Below are 17,282 nucleotides of genomic sequence, written 5' to 3' on the forward strand. Positions count from 1 at the left end.
AAGATTCTTTATAAACATCAAAAATGGGAGTGGTTAAAAACTCTTATAAAATGATGGTGAAAGGAATATCAAAATATTCAGGTCATCCCACTTTAAAGGATGCTCTACAGGAATTAAAAAGAAGTAGTCAATTAAAAAAAATTCTAATTGACTGTGTCCTTTTCACTCAGCTTTCAAAAGTGGGGAGACCAGAATAGAGATGGGGAGACAGGTGGCAAATTCCACATCAGCATGTCCTGGGGCTCACCACAGCAAAGACCTGATCTCCTGCTTCCTCGGGATCTGACCCTGGGATACCTGAAAGGCAAGTAGTATCTGAGTGCAGCAGCACCCAAAAAACTTGTCCTATTCTTTTAGATAATTTGGAGAGACAGCTCAGTCTCATCTACACTGCAAGATGGAACTGTGTTTTTATCTGCACCAGAGGACTGCTGTGTTGTAACTGGATCGTAAGTCACGGTTAAGTTTGCGGCATACAACATAAGTTCAATGCTAACAAGTCTTTTAGATTTGCCACTTCCCGAGAACAATGAAATCAGAAGTCCTGTTGGTTTAAAAGACTCCACAGTGTTTTACCATAACGTGCTCGAAACAAAAGCAGTCAGTGCAAGGAAAGCAAACCTTAGGAGACGGTTAGCTCCAACTGAAGGGAATAAGTTAGCATTCTATGCAGTCTTCTAAGTTTCCCAATTGGTGATTTTTTTTTTTTTACGACACCATGTAATCTGCAGAGCACCAGTCATGCAAGACATTTCATCCCTGCCCTTGGTGTGATCTTATCAGGTAAGTATCTGCACAAACAAAAGCTTATCTTGTAATGTCCTTCTGGAAATAGAATCACTGATAAGTTTTTGCTTTTTGCATTTAGGCAAAGTTGCTGTGTTTGTAGCCAGGGTGCTTTGTTAGCAGTAAGTAATCGCTCTGCATTTAAAGTCTGTTTATCATCAGCTCCAGTAATTTTTCTCCACTGGTTTAAATACCCTGACAGCTCTGCTAAAGCTACAGCAAATTAATCTGCCCCAACCTGACATTCTAACTGAAGTACAAATGTGATAAGCAGAGCAAACTCTTCATTTCACACTGCAATCAAAAGAAATCAAGTTAGGTGGCAGATGGGCACAATCAAGCCCTTTTGTACCAAAGAAGCCCACGAAGAAGGCAGAAAAAATAGATTGGCATCACTATTTCATATGCCAGCCACAAGTGTCTTATTTGACCAAGTTTAGAATTTTTTGACCTTATGGGACTTAAACCATTTCCAGATCTCTGTGATGAGGAGGGGGAGCGGAAGCAGGGAGGAGGATTAAGAGGAAAAAGTGTGATTCCTAGGTCCTATTTTTCCTAATAGATGTTTGAAAACCCTTAAAATGTGAGAATAATAGTGGGCAGAGGAAAAATTTTTTTAACATGACGCAAGGTAGATCTTATTCTATTCTCAATCACACTGTGTCAAATTTTTCAGTAGTCTTATTTAACTTGAACAATTACAGGAGAATTCAAGTTAATTTCCACTCATCCCAAATATGCATGCAGGGTAAAGAACTGCATTAGGCTTCCAAGCAGATGCACGGGGTCTTTTTGTTAGATTTTATGTCACAGTTCATCTGGAGTGCAATTTGTCAATAAAATTAAGGTACAGATTAAGGAAAGTGTGGTGTTTTTCCCTATTGCCAACTCTTGTGATTCTACTGTGAGTCTCTAGCTATGTGGTATTCTTCTGAAAGCCCCAGCTCCCACAGTCGTGTTATTAAGGGAGAAGCTCAACTTAAGTGAAAGTTTGTGAGAAAAGCTGGTCTATGTGAACCTTGAAGACTTAAAAAACAAAAGGAAAATAAAGTCCCAAATTTATTATTTAAATCTCATGATTTTTAAGCCACTCTCATGATTTAGAGGGGACTGACTCATGGTTGTTGAGTTCTAGAGGATGTCCATACTGGTGCATGTAAGCAACTTCACACATACTGCCTACAAGTATTTTGTCTAATTATCTTTTAGAAACCACCAATCCCTGGATATATTTCATAGGTAAGGATGGTTAGATGTATTTCAAAATATGTTGGTGTATGATGTGGATTGGCCTAGCAATCCATTACATCTGAAACTCACTTGTTTTAGAAACAGTAAGGCAAACCAAACTGATTTATATGGATTTTGACCAGGCCCATCAGGCTTAGCAAATGGAAACTGTCATTGATTTCAGATAATGGCTAACCATTATTACACCCACTGCAAGCTGGAGTGTTAGAAATCTATTTGCTCTAGCCCAGACTGAGCTAGTAGCTGAGGAGTTCAGGAAATTACAAGTTTCCTTTGCTACCATACAGGAGACACACTGGCTAGAGACTGTCAGAAACTAGAATTTCCTTTACTCCAGACAGACAAGTGGGCAAATGAAGCATAGGGATGGGATTGCTGTAATAGTGGACAAGAGAACAGTTACCTCAATGAACAGCTGGAAACCAGTGTCTGAGCAGATTGTCATAGCAACATTTACTAATGCCTACAATAAACCATACATAACTGTGATCTGCATTATGTCCCAACAGAAGCAGCAGAAGAGGAAGAGAGGAATGGACTATATCAGCAGATAGCATTGTAGATGAGATTCCTGATTGTGACAGTATTCTGATAATGGGAGATACAAATGGAAAGGTTGGTAGCAGACAGGGTAAGTAAATGAATAATGCTGGACCACCCGGCTTTGGGACAACAAACGATAATAGGAAAAGGTTACGAACTCGCGGTGCGATGCACAATCTGATTATTGGCAGGACTCAGTTCCTCACAAAGACATGCAGAAGGTTACAGAGGACTCACCAGATGATCAAATCAAACACTAGACTGATCAATTACCATCAGTGAAAGGCATAGAGAGTCACTGTTGGACATTGGCATCTATAGAAGCGCCAAGTGTGGCAGTGATCCTGAACTACTAATGGGAAAGGTGAAGATTAACTAAAAGATGGGTACAACAGGAGCCAAATTTGATCCTGATAAGTTAATAGCTCTGTGAGGGAGGCATACAAGGTGATGCTTGGAGGATGTTTCAGGTCATTATTTTGTGATGATGAATAGGCCTCCCGTGTCTGTCCTGGAGGTCCCAGAAGTCATGGATTCCATGACTTTCCACGAATTCCGTGACTTCTGCAGCAGCCAGCGTAGCTGACCCCAGGACCTGCTCAGGCAATCCCCAGGAACCGCACCAGCTGCTGCTAGAGCGGCCCCATAGCCCGTGCAGCCAGCCGCGGCTCAGGGGCCAGTTGCACCAACGGCTGCTTGGGTGGCCCTGGGCAGCTGGCCCCAGGGACTGTCCGAGCAGCGGCCAATGCGTCCGGCCCCGGGGACCGCATGAGCAGCGGTACCAGGGGTGACCAGAGCAGTCACTGCTGGGCGGCCCCCAGCAGTGGTCCCGGGCTGGCTGGAGCTGCGGCAGGGGGGGCGGAGCTGCGGGTGGCTGGAGCAGCCGCTGCTCGGCAGCTAGTGCTGCTGGCCCCAGGCCTCTCCCTGCAACAGCATCCCCTAGCCCCTCCCCAGCAAAGCTCCTCCTCTAAGATTTAGTCATGGGTATTTATGGTATAAGTTATGGACAGGTCACGGGCCATGAAATTTTTTTTATTGCCTGTGACCTGTCCATGACTTACACTAAAAATACCCATGACTAAATCGTAGCCTGAATGATGAATAAATCTCACCACTTATTAGATGGGAAATATTTGAGGAAGCAATACAAAACACAGGAGAGGAAGTTACTGGACGGCGTTAGCAAACAAGGAAAAATTGGACAAGCAAGGAAACAAGAACTTTACAGGAAAAAGTGTAAACAAGCCAAAACTGCTGGGAAAGCAGAAGTAGTAAAAGAGCGTTACGCGAAAGATGGAAGGTATAAAATGGAATGATTTAAAGACAAATGAAGTTAGAAAGAAAATAAGATGTGAAATCAAGGCACAGAACTGGCTACGTTGAAAAGATTAAGATGGTGGGGACACTGCTGAAGAGAAACAGGTGACAGGAGGCCAAAGAAAATAATGCAAACACAACGAAGTCTGACTTAGAGGCTGACCACTGACTAGATGGCGGGACATCATACCCAGGGATATGGCCAGGTTGGGCTTAATGGAGGAACAAGCCATGGACAGGAACAAATAGCGACGCTGTCTTCCTCATGACTACAAAGATGCTCTGGGAGGAAAAGAAGACATGCACTTCATACTTGTTTTGAAATTAGTAGCCAGGTTCCCCATCAACACACAGGTAAGACTGGACAAATGAAAATTATATTTTTGGTGTTTACCGGAAATCCTGCTTGAGGACATAACATTTTTTACTTAAGAGCAGAAGTTCCCAAACTCTTCTCTCCAAGGTAAGTAAGATCATGAGAACAGTATGAAACTTAAGAACTACTATAAATCAAAAGAAGGAACAAAGCATTATTGATTTTTAGAAAAGAATGAGGAGAAATAGTTCGGGACAGACAGTTTCTACTTGGAATTAAATAGCTCCACCTTTTATCTGCTTAGATCTTCCAGCCACCTTAAAATGAAATGACAAGCAATGAGGTATCCTCTGTTCTTTCAGGTGCAATTTGGAGTACTTGGAGTTTGCCGCAAGCAGACTCTGAAGTGATCAAATTAGGGTGAATGTGGGCAGAGCTAGCATTTCAAATAGTGCTCCCAGCTAATGAAAACACAATTTGGAATCTAAGTGGGGTATTTCTAAAGCAATCTATCTTAAACAGAAGAAACAAGGCTAAATCATTTTAGACGCCTAATATTACTAATCTATTTGACAGAGGGTGACAGATTGCATTAGACATCATGTCTGGACTCAAAGATGCTATGTGAATGAAAGGATTCTGTTATCCTCTGAAATATTTGTGCAAGGTTCTCAGTAACAACTTGAAATGCTTAATGCAAATATTTTGAAAATAGTCTAGTTCTGAGGCAAAAAGAGATATTTATTTCTAAGGCCTCATCATACGAAATGACAGAATTCTTCTTTCAACTTCAGTGGGTTTGGGTTCTTGTTCTGCTAAGAGCTGACAGTATTAGCTAGGGGTACATATTTGTGGCACTGGAAATGGAAACCTGATTGCAACAGCGAGCTTTAATTCCATCTCTCTGTAATGTGCTCTACGTAAAGCAACCAGTGTCAGGTTAAACTAATATAAAACTCTGTCATGAAATTAATAGAAAACTGCAGTCCTGTAGAGGGGACAAGTGATTAGATGCAGAATTCTGCTTAGTCTTCTACCTCCACACAGAAGGAGCATGTGTTTACAGATGGAAATCGCTGAGGTAAATGCTAAGGCATAGGTGGACCTGTTGCAGAGCCAGAAACTGTGAAAACAAAAACAAACTCTGTGATAATTCCTTCACCAAGAAGCCTTCCATTAAGCCAGAATAGTAGGAAAAGAGACCATAGTGGTTAAAATTACAAGCCCTTCTTATATCTACGAGAGACAAGGAGACTCCTCCACACTTAAAGGAGGAATACACAAAAAAAGAAGGATGCTTCCTTCAATTTACATGTTCACATACATTGCATCACCTGTTTAATGGACAAGAGCTCCTCTCCTCTCCCCTCAGCACCAGATACACTGTTTCCACTTTGTATGTTTGCGTTCTCTGGTAATACTGCAAGCAGAAGACTGTTGGGAGAGCTATACAACTGCAGCTTGCATCAATTCTATACAAGCACTAGATTTAAGTCCGGTTTGTTTCTCCCCCAGGAACTGACAGTGCGCATGCATCGAATACAACCCCAAATAGATAAACCTGCTCAGTTAAAAACAGGGAAGGCAAATTTGATTTTGTTATATGGAGGGCCGTAGCAATATCCCTTATGAAATAGAGACAATGGGTCAGATCCTCAGCTGGTATGACTCAATTTACACCAGTTGAGGATCTGACCTAATGGGTCTAGCCAAACTTGTTTTCCTTTATTGTTTTATCTTCCCGTATGCCTTTAAAGTCTACTTCGAACTACCACCCAAACAGCCACCATTGTTGCCGGAGTTCATCAAGTGAACTAGAATTCTTAAGGACAATAAGGGCTGCCAGTTCCCTGCACCTTGAACCACCATCTTCCGAGATCTTTAGCTATTCTTTGTTTTTTTAGTCACTTGCCTTAGAGTTCACAGTGCGACTCAGCCCTGAGTTTTCTGCGGAACGCCAACTTTTACAAAGTTCCCAAAGTACCTATGTATACCAGGCATTATAAATAACGTTTCCACACTTAAGTCAACTAGGTCCTGAGCTAAACTGGTTTATAGCCATCTGGAATTCTTCAGAAACGGTGACTTATAAGCACTGTAAACACTGTAGTCTTCATGGAGGACACAGAGAACTCTGAAATTAATTGCCATCTTGGGTTTGAGATCTGGGTTCAAGAGGAAGGGATAGACTTAAAAAATGATGATGATAATGATAGAACACCCCAGAGCAATCTGCTCTTTCCCTAATAAGGAAGGCTATCAGTGTCCCACAAGCAGCAAGGTGCCAATACAATTAATCAGTCTGTTTTTAGTTCTCTCTAGACAGCAATATTAACAGTTTGTTTCAGTCTGTTTATATGGTTCTGACAGGTCTTCAAGATGCTGTGCTCACTTGCCAGTAATTAATAGCCAGCCATGTACTAAGGTGAAGATCAAGCTGAAAAGAATGCCTTTGGAACAGGACAGATAACTGGATTCTGGATTCTCTCCCCCAGCCCTTTAAATTCTGACTAGGAAACAGCACTAAATTTAGTAGCACTGGCTCACACAGTTGTTTAAACTCCCCTTTCCTTGTACCTTGCCCATGTGATGAGCTGATGGGTAATTTAAATCATGTTTTCTTTGTGAATAGATCTCATTTTCTCTGTCCAGCTGTTATGCTGAGCCGTGGGGTCTGCATACTGGGATGTGACATATTCAGAATAAAGGTCCTGGAACACAATTCCTGCAAGGTGGTGCTGCTTCAGCCTTGTTTTCCTCTCCAGATAGGTCCAGCCCCTTCGGGTAGGCCACCAGGGACCAACCTGGTGCCAAAATCACTCTGCTGGAGACTTCCACAAGTGCGAGTCAGGCATCCAACTCCCATAGACTTTCAATGGGAGTTGGGCACATACCTGCCCTTTGTGTCTTTGAAATGGTCGCTCTCTGGCTTTTGGAGCATCCCACAAGTTCATAGAATCATAGAATATCAGGGTTGGAAGGGACCTCAGGAGGTCATCTAGTCCAACCCCCTGCTCAAAAGCAGGACTCATACCCAATTAAATCATCCCAGCCAGGGCTTTGTCAAGCCTGACCTTAAAAACGTCTAAGGAAGGAGATTCCACCACCTCCCTGGGTAACGCATTCCAGTGTTTCACCACCCTCCTAGTGAAAAAGTTTTTCCTAATATCCAACCTGAACCTCCCTCACTGCAACTTGAGACCATTACTCCTTGTCCTGTCCTCTTCCACCACTGAGAATAGTCTAGAACCATCCTCTCTGGAACTACCTCTCAGGTAGTTGAAAGCAGCTATCAAATCCCCCCTCATTCTTCTCTTCTGCAGACTAAACAATTCCAGTTCCCTCAGCCTCTCCTCATAACTCATGTGTTCCAGACCCCTAATCATTTTTGTTGCCCTTTGCTGGACTCTCTCCAATTTATCCACATCCTTCTTGAAGTGTGGGGCCCAAAACTGGACACAGTACTCCAGATGAGGCTTCACCAATGTCGAATAGAGGGGAACGATCACGTCCCTCGATCTGCTCGCTATGCCCCTACTTATACATCCCAAAATGCCATTGGCCTTCTTGGCAACAAGGGCACACTGCTGACTCATATCCAGCTTCTCATCCACTGTCACCCCTAGGTCCTTTTCCGCAGAACTGCTGCCTAGCCATTCGGTCCCTAGTCTGTAGCTGTGCATTGGGTTCTTCCGTCCTAAGTGCAGGACCCTGCACTTATCCTTATTGAACCTCATCAGATTTCTTTTGGCCCAATCCTCCAATTTGTCTAGGTCCCTCTGTATCCTATCCCTGCCCTCCAGCGTATCTACCACTCCTCCCAGTTTAGTATCATCCGCAAATTTGCTGAGAGTGCAATCCACACCATCCTCCAGATCATTTATGAAGATATTGAACAAAACCGGCCCCAGGACCAACCCCTGGGGCACTCCACTTGACACCGGCTGCCAACTAGACATGGAGCCATTGATCACTACCCGTTGAGCCCGACAATCTAGCCAACTTTCTACCCACCTTATGGTGCATTCATCCAGCCCATACTTCCTTAACTTGCTGACAAGAATACTGTGGGAGACCGTGTCAAAAGCTTTGCTAAAGTCAAGATACAATACATCCACTGCTTTCCCTTCATCCACAGAACCAGTAATCTCATCATAGAAGGCGATTAGATTAGTCAGGCATGACCTTCCCTTGGTGAATCCATGCTGACTGTTCCTGATCACTTTCCTCTCATGTAAGTGCTTCAGGATTGATTCTTTGAGGACCTGCTCCATGATTTTTCTGGGGACTGAAGTGAGGCTGACTGGCCTGTAGTTCCCAGGATCCTCCTTCTTCCCTTTTTTAAAGATTGGCACTACATTAGCCTTTTTCCAGTCATTCCTACCAAACTGGACACTCTTCCCTATAACGAGGAGCAAGAGACAAGGACTGTGCATAAAGATCTAGCCACAAGCCCAGCCCCCAGCCACGGTGCTCCTCTCTCAGCTGTGTATTATATATAGGTCATGGGGAGAGAGGAATGGGAATTTCAGGCAGCGCTAGAAGACCAAGCTTAACTCAGGCTTATGTCATCGCGAGCGTACGGAAAACAGGGCACCCAAGAACTGTCATAAAACACTCATCAAAATTCTCTGTTTTAATCATTGGGAGTCTGGAGGTCTGTAAGTAAGGAAAGGGAGTGTGTCTCCGACCCATCCTTTCCCCTCCCTCTCATTTATTAGCACCGTATGCTACTCAGGGCTTTTCCTTCTGCTGTAGGGAATGTGCCTTCAGCTGCAGCTTGACAGTGTATCGCCAGGAAACCACCATACAACAGATGGCAGACATATCCTACCTACCGTCCTCCTTCGTCTTCTCCTTTCTGTCTACCCACAGAGCTGCACCTTACCTTACATTTTACTCATTTTGATTACTTACTGGTATAAGAGTTTTATGGGGTTTTTTTGTCATCCCTTTTCTTCTAAAGCCTTGCACCTTTTCTACATTTCCTGATGAATTCTATATTGCCTGTCTTTCCTACCCCATTTCCTGACCTGCCTCTATTTCTTCAGTCTTCCCCTTTTGGCCTCTTGATAGTTCCCCTCAATTCTTATTTTCTCAAATTCTCTCTTTGTCCTAGTCCCTTGAATGCCTCTTCAGTCCCTTTGGACCCTTTCCTCTCATCTCCTTCCATCAGCTCCAGCTCAAAGTACCTCCTCCAGCCTCCTTGCTTTCCCCTTCGTCCCATTTCCTCTGGCCCCATTGGTTTTCTTTGTTCACTTCTCCTTTGATCTGTTTTCTTTCAGTCTCTTCACCGACACTCTACAGTCTTTCCTACTTCCTCCTTGCTGTTTTAATCAGACCATTCAGCATTAATCAAAAGCCGTAATTTCTTTTCAGCCACTTTTCTCCAGCCTCTGTCAGGCTGCTCTCCTTTTAGTTTTATTGTAACTGATGGAGAGAAAATAGGACCGATATTACAACTGTACCTGAGGACAGCCAGAGTGATAATACTGTGCACAAGAGCCAGAGAAAATAGGTTTAATTTTAAAAATCCTGCAGATGGGCTCCCCAAAAGTTGAAGAAGCGAGTCTGTGTGTTGCCGCTCAATTCCACAACACATACACACAAATATTTACACACAATAGGTTTAGTCTAGGAACTCACCTGTTGCTCTCTAGAACTTTGCCCCCCTTTGCTTAGCTGTACTTTGTGTAATTATTCAAGGCAGTGACATATAGGTTATCTAATGAATAGCAATCATCACCTTGCTTCCATTCCTGGGATAAAGAAGCCAGTGCAAACCCCCACGGCAAATTACACCAACCCTCTGCATCCGCAAAAACATGTATCCACAATACAGGAAGTGGGACAGGCCCTCCATTTACTTTCCCTCCCTTTGGCAGTTGAACATTTCAAAGCGGCCACGTTTCTAATGAAGGTGACAGATTTGTTTTACTAGCAGACCTGAAAAATACAGATACATAAGAGATGCATGTTCCAACAAGCCAGTTGCATTTGTCTGGATTCATTCACCTTACAGGGAAAAAAAAAAAAAAAGACAGATCCAAAACAGGCCTCCAGCCTCTTTCTTCAGGAGATCCAGGGTAAAAACAAAGTTGGCCTTTCTACAGTTGATCTGCTGCTGGATTTGAAGAGGCTGTTTGTCTTTCAGAGCTGTTTGGAGAAGATCAGCAGCAGCTAGAGTGGACTAAGATGCTGCATGTTTTAAAATGAATTGTGCCTTTGAGAAATAAACTTGTGGATTGCAATCTGCCCATTTTATTTTGAGGAAAAATCAACAGGAAAGGAGGAACCGACATTACCCAAATCACACACTTTCCATTATTGCAGTGATGGCCTGAGATAATTGTGTATTTTCAGCTTCAGACGCACCACTGAGGAGAAGCAGCATGATCCTGTGGGAGGAATGACTTTAGGTACCCAAGTTCTGCAGTCAGCCTGCATGAATCATTGGAACAGGCTTTCCTATGGCAGCAGACAATCTCATTGTATAAAAAAGCCTCTGGTGACAACTACAGCACAGCTGGCTTTCACAATGGGTAATGGCTTATGAATTGGATCATGGGAACCAAGAGGAGACAGCGAGGGCTGAACACGTGCAGACAAGGAAGAGGCAGGACAACAGGAAGCTTGTGCTGCATGTTGTCTATGGTGCTTACCTCCTGCGCAGGTCTTCTGCCACTGCTGCTCTGCAGCTGAACAAATAGGCTCGGAGAGATCTCAGCTGCTTTCTCAGACGGACTACAGTTGCCAGTGGCTCGACATGTCTGTACAACATGGGATTTTCCTGCTGGATGTCAATTAGTGGCTCCTCGTACACGTACTCCAGGAACTCTTTGGCTTGCTTTGATACCTGAAAAACAAAGCACGCAGCTTAGATGTGCTTTCTTTCTGCCCGTATTTAAATGGTTTTATTCCTCTCTCTTATGTGCGTTTTTAATCGTTATTTGAATCTGAAACCCTCTATTGGAATTTCCATTGCCAACTCTTGGAGAAGGCAGAGTTGAGAGTGATCCCACTGTTAACTTCTATCGATAGCCAATCCCTACTTTATAGAGCACATTACGATAAACTTTAAGGACTACTATCCTATCTTTTCAAATCACAGTGATATTCATAGCCATACAGATCCTTACCACTTCCCCTGTTGGTGATGATCATGTACAGTATCTGTTTGATATTAGATAGTCCTCTATTGAGGACATTATCCTGCCATTGCAGTGGGATGACGTTAGTGATTTATTCTAATAGATCTTTTACGTGTCTAACTATGATGATCATCACTCCCTCAAAAGGCCTTTTCCTGTCTAGGAATGTTTACATGTGTTTGTGTGCATATACACAGTGATTCTGATAAGTTGGATGCAATTGACAAAGAAAATTAATGAAATATTGGAGGCCCAATCCAGCTCCTTTTGAAGTCAACTGGAGTCATCTCAAACTTTAATGGGAGTTGAATGGGTCCCTCAAAAGAGAGTCAAAGGTATGTTAACGTGTACAACAGATTCCATTGTATCATTAGCCGTTCCAATGGCAATTTCTTCCATGTTTAGCTGTAATGTAAAAATCACATAACACTAAAAGAACAATCAGAACCACATCCAGCAATTTTTGAAAACAAACATAGATGAAAGATGGGTATTATTATTGTTCATGAATTATGGTGTTTCATTTTCAAGAACTTTCTCTCTAGCCCATTCCATCGTATTGTTCTGTACATCTGCACCCACAATAAGTTACTGTAACCCCTTGGAACTTTTTGTCCTAACTGGGAAGGATACTTCCATTTCAAAGACCAAATACTCCTCCCCAGCCTACTTCTTTATTTCTGCATTTTATCCAGGGTGAAAAAAAGAGCCGGGATTATGTGCAATGAACTGCAAACCACTTGAAACTGTGCTGTAGAAAAATGATGTTTCGCAATTCAATTAGTCCTTCTGGTCCTTAAAACCAGTGTTTACGCTGAAGCCAGGCACCAATGAATTAGGCTAACAAAGCTACCTTTTATGAGGTGAACAAAAGGGCAAAGGCTACACTAGTCTTCTCAGACTTAAAAGGCCTCTCCCTTCAGATACTGTAGAAGATGAGGTAGACAAAGCAAAATATGTCCTTATAGATGGTACCAGCTAGTGCAGTGGTTCTCAGCCAAGGGTACATTTACTCCTTGGGGTACACAGAAGTCTTCTAGGGGGTACATCAGCTTACCTAGATATTTGCCTAGTTTTACAACAGGCTACATAAAAAGCACAAGCAAAGTCAGTACACACCAAAATTTCATACAATGACTTGTTTATACTGCTCTACATACTACACACTGAAATATAAGTACAATATTTATATTCCAATTGGTTTCTTTTATAATTATATGGTAAAAATGAAAAAGAAAGCAACTTTTCAGAAATAGTGCGCTGTGACACTTTTGTATTTGTATGTCTGATTTTGTAAGCAAGTAGTTTTTAAGTGAGGTTAAACTTGGGGATACACAAGACAAATCAGACTCCTGAAAGGGGTACAGTAATCTGGAAAGGTTGAGAACCACTGAGCTACTGGAAATAGGAGCAGGTCAGGGAAGGAGATGTTACAGTGAGAGATGATCCCAACTGTAACTCTTCACAATGAATAATCTTCATGTTAACAAAAATATCATACATAACGCCAAGTACTGGCTGCAGGTTAGTGATTATGCAGATAATACAATGTATATTTTTAAACATGGGAGATACTGTAAGGTGAATTAAGGGTCATGGTTCCACAGACTTCTATGGCTCAGAAGCTGTATTAAACATCCCACTCATCTCTCAGCTTTTAGATTTTTTTTTTTTTTTTAAAAAACAGTGCACACCCAAGGAACTGTGCTGTCCAAACTGAGGAACGGAAAATGCCCTGTATCAGTAATAACCCAAGCAGGTCGGGTAAAGAACAAAATTCTTCAGATCCCAAATGGTCCAAATGCACACAGAACTTTAGCTCCAGGAAAATTTGGTGGCATCTCTTGGTTTTGTTCTGTTAGCGAGACTTATACAGCTGCATGTTAGAGAGAAGAATACAACGATCTTCATCGTCACACTGCTTTTGCACACGTTAAACCATTTAGCCTTACAACACACCTGAGAGCTACCATACCTACAATAAGTATTATTCCTCTTGTATTGGGGGGCGGGGGGGGGAGAAGAGGGGAGTTTCACTCAGCACCACACAAGCACTCAATATCACAGCTCGGATTGGAACTCAGGAGTTTCTCACTCCAAATTCTGTGCCAGGATCACTCACATATATACTTTGGTCCCCATCAGCACAGCATTCAAGCACACGCTGAAGTGCTTTGCCGTATCAAGACCTAGGAACGTGCAAGTACGTAGTCTTAAATTTGAGAGCAGCCAGCAAATGGCATGTAGAACATGGGGAGGTTTCCAGATTTTCTTCCACCGCAGAACCTGGTGCCAGTATCCCCAGGGGCTCAGTATTCCTTTTGGAGAATATTCTTTCACTGTGAATCAGGATTGAAATGATGGGAAACCCCACTTGCCCTCCCGCGGCCTCAGGGCAGATATAGGAATGAGCAGGAGGTGATATTTTATTTTTTCCATGGGGCACAGTCATCAGCAGTGCACCCATGAACAGATGCACGCACACATACACGTTAAAAGATTACTAAAGTTCGCAAAGTCAAGCAATCAAAAGTTAGGAAATGGCAGAATCAAGGTTGCCTGTGCAACCTTCATTCAGCCGCCTTATGTGCATACTTTATGGTACACAGTCTTTAATGACAAGATCACGTTGTTTTTTTCCCCCAGGACCCCTGCCTCAGGGAGTGCACAGAATGGACAGTTAATTTATAACTCGGCCAAACTTGGGTGGATTTTCATGGGGATGACAAAAGGCACGTCCCTGACCCAAACGTCACTCCCTCCCCAAATTTTACATCCCTGCTCCAAAATATGGGAGTGCTAGCATTGGTCAAAGAAAGAGTCACCAGTTGGTTTGTTTTTTTTAAAACACAGGCAAAACAATGTATTACTTTCCTGTAGAATCATTTTCAGAAATGGCTGAACTGTTTTGGCTTGAAATTTTCCAAATAGGTCAGCCTGAGCTAGGAAACGGGCAAGTCAAATTTCAGCCCAAATGGTTAACGTTTGGCAAAGTTATAAGCAACTGAAAACAGGGGCAAGCTTAATAATAGGTAGCGCTACCAGCCCTGCCTGTAATACACAAATACGCACACGTATAATTGTATTAGAAACACCAGAAAATTCCATTTAAATACAAGTATTAAGATTGAAGAGAGCTCTTTAGCCTGAAATGTCAAAAGAACAGGAACGAGGGGGAATACCATGAGGAGTACTTTTTTCTGGAGGCTGCCATCTTGTGCTTCAGAATTTAAACGTTAATTTACGAAAAGTCCGACGCATGGTAAACTCTTTGGAGCAGGGGCGGTCTCTTTTCTTGTGTTTGTGCAGCTCCTAGAGCACTGTTGGGTGCTCCTGGAAGCACACAGCAATACTTATTACCTTTTGCATGTACCAAATAAAAGTTGCCAGAGAGAAGAGGTTGCGAAAGGATTGGAGGAAGAGCTATCTAAAAGATAATCTCCCTCCAGAACATGAAAAAGTCTACTGTGGAAAGGACTGAGAACCATAAGCAAAAGTGGGAGCTGGGAGAAACTGTCTGAACTACGATTTTGGTTAAGAAACTCCAGTTGCTGTGTGAGGAAGCAGGGTGGATAAAAAAATTTTTTTCAAAAAAAAATTGGATTTTTTTAAATTTAAATTGGATTTTTTTGATAAAATGCTTTTTGAGGAAAAAACCCATCTAAAGATAGTTTTAATTAAGATACATTATAGCTCAAAGATATCTCATCATGGAATAGGGATTATAAATTCTAATTCTAGAGTATGAGACAATATATTCATGTAATATTTAAGAAAAGTTTTGTAAATAAATTCCGATAGTTCATGGATGAGGGACCCAATTTTATGGGGTTCCAGGGGCTTATGTATAGATTATTTAGGTTAAACTTTCTATCTACCCAATGGCACTCAGTGCTCAGTCTGGATGATACCATCAGAGATGCTTAGTTTTGCAGTTCTCAAACTGTGGATTTGTGTCTCCAGGGATAAAATGCCCTGTCAGCAAAAATGTTTTAAAACAAACAAATAAATAAATATATAGAGGTGAGAAATAACAGACCTCAACTCTATTGTCCCTCTGCAAATTTGTGTACGCAGAGTCAGTCCCTTACCTCTCTCTAAAAGTGTAAAGTTTCAAAAAGTTCAATGAATAGAAGATTGGTGGGGGCAAAATAGATCTGGAAAGGAGAAGAAGTCTGGAGATAAATGTGAGAAGGGAGGGACAGGCAGTAGAAACAAAAGTGAAACTGTTTGAGCCACATATTCCAGAAGTCTTGAGGTCTTTCTGAGTGTAGCCTTCATTGATTTGAGATCTACCATACGACTCTCACTAGAAGAGAAAACCTATAATGCCAGCAGGCTGTAAAACAGACCCAGTTGGGTCTCATCTATCTCTGAATTGTGAAGAATATGTATTAAAGTTATAACAACCAACAAGAATGCACTTTTATGTAGAAATCCATAATTAAATCAAGATTTCCCTGACTAGTGATTTAAATCATGATTTAAATCAAATCCACCTGCAGAAACATGGCGAATGGGCATGTCCTTTGAAAGGGTTTCTGTTAAATAATCAAGGGGTTCTTTCCCTTAGTAGCCAAATGCTTTTGTACACAAATATAGTGTAATTCTCAAGATCCAGGACACGGTACCACTCAACTCTATGGATTTGTCCTGACTTCTGTTTTTTAACAAGTCTCATCCTGTTAGAAGCAGACAGGATCTTTTCTGACTGTGAAGGCCAAGAGTTATTATTATACATTGTGTTCAAGTGCAGTGAATCCCAGGGAACAATTGAAAACATATACCTAATTGTATCAGTGTTACCAAACAAGACCCAAGCTATAGATCATACACTGGGGCTTGCTCCCTCAGCTTTGCTAGTGGCAGATATTATAGGTGCCAATGCACCTTGCAAAAAGGGACGAGATGGCTGGGGAGAAATTATTTCATGTTCTTCATCCACTGTTACTCTGTTCACTGGTCAAGTGATGGACACATTTTCTAGATAGCTTGAAATACAGAAACATTCAATAGGTGGAAGCCACACTCACATTCTCTCTGATATCTCACCAGGACTGTGCCAAGCATGGTCCACTTTGGCAAAGCCCCGTTCCTATCAGCCCCCATCGGTATATTATGCATCAGGTTGAAAGGGGGCCTACTGCTGGAGTAGCTCCTCCTTAGTGCATTGCTGCATTGTCCTTGATGGACAGGGCTGCCTCTTTGGTGAGGCTTTGGAGCTTGGTTCCATTTTGGGAGTGCTGTTCAAGAGATCTATCTGTGTAGGTACTTGCAGGACACTCAACATCAGCTGCAATGGCAGTGCATGAGGATATCCTGCTTTGAAAGTGAGTCCAAGAGAAACAGAAATCATTAATACTAAGAACACCTCAGGAGAGTGGGACGGTGTTTCTTTCTCTGCCAGACCAGGACATATAGTCAATACATTAATAAAGAATCATGCAGCCACATTATTGCTATTAAATACTGCAGACAAAACTAAGAAACTTTTTTTTTTTTTGCATCTGAAGTATCTAAATGGATTGTACAGTAGTGACACAGCATCACACTCTACATCTGAAGTATGCGAGAAAGAGAAAATGGAGATAAATGAAAGACTAAGGGTCATCTCAGGCCAGTGTGCTCCACAACAGAAGAGGATTTGCTTAGTTCCAATGAAGAATACAATGAAGATAGAAACAAGGCACAAAATTGCAAAATCCAGTATAAAGAGACAAAACTAACAGATACCCTTAAACCTGATCAGTTACATAATGGGCTAGGAGACAAAGGATGGTCTTGTGGTTAAGAATGGTCTTGTGGCCTCAGGGGACCCAGATTCAATTCCCAGCTCTGCCACAGGCTTCCTGTGTGACCTTGGGCAAGTCACATGATCTCTCAGTGCCTCAGTTCCCTGTCTGTACATTGAGGATGAT

General features: G+C 42.2%; 1 protein-coding gene across 6 annotated transcripts in view; it reads right to left on the reverse strand.

Annotated features, from left to right (window-relative positions):
- Window positions 1-17,282, reverse strand: part of PLEKHM3 (pleckstrin homology domain containing M3) — a 133,702-nt gene that overhangs the window by 61,491 nt on the left and 54,929 nt on the right. For all 6 annotated transcript variants that reach the window (XR_012154375.2, XM_073306631.2, XM_073306629.2 and 3 more), the window contains exon 5: window positions 10,876-11,069. Coding sequence is in view for 5 of the 6 variants with exons in the window: in XM_073306631.2 (XP_073162732.1) it covers window positions 10,876-11,069 (194 nt within the window). In the remaining variant the exon portion in view is untranslated. The remainder of the gene's footprint in view (window positions 1-10,875; window positions 11,070-17,282) is intronic.

Source organism: Lepidochelys kempii, chromosome 11 (genome assembly GCF_965140285.1).
Source record: "Lepidochelys kempii isolate rLepKem1 chromosome 11, rLepKem1.hap1, whole genome shotgun sequence".
Lineage (NCBI taxonomy): Eukaryota > Metazoa > Chordata > Testudines > Cheloniidae > Lepidochelys > Lepidochelys kempii.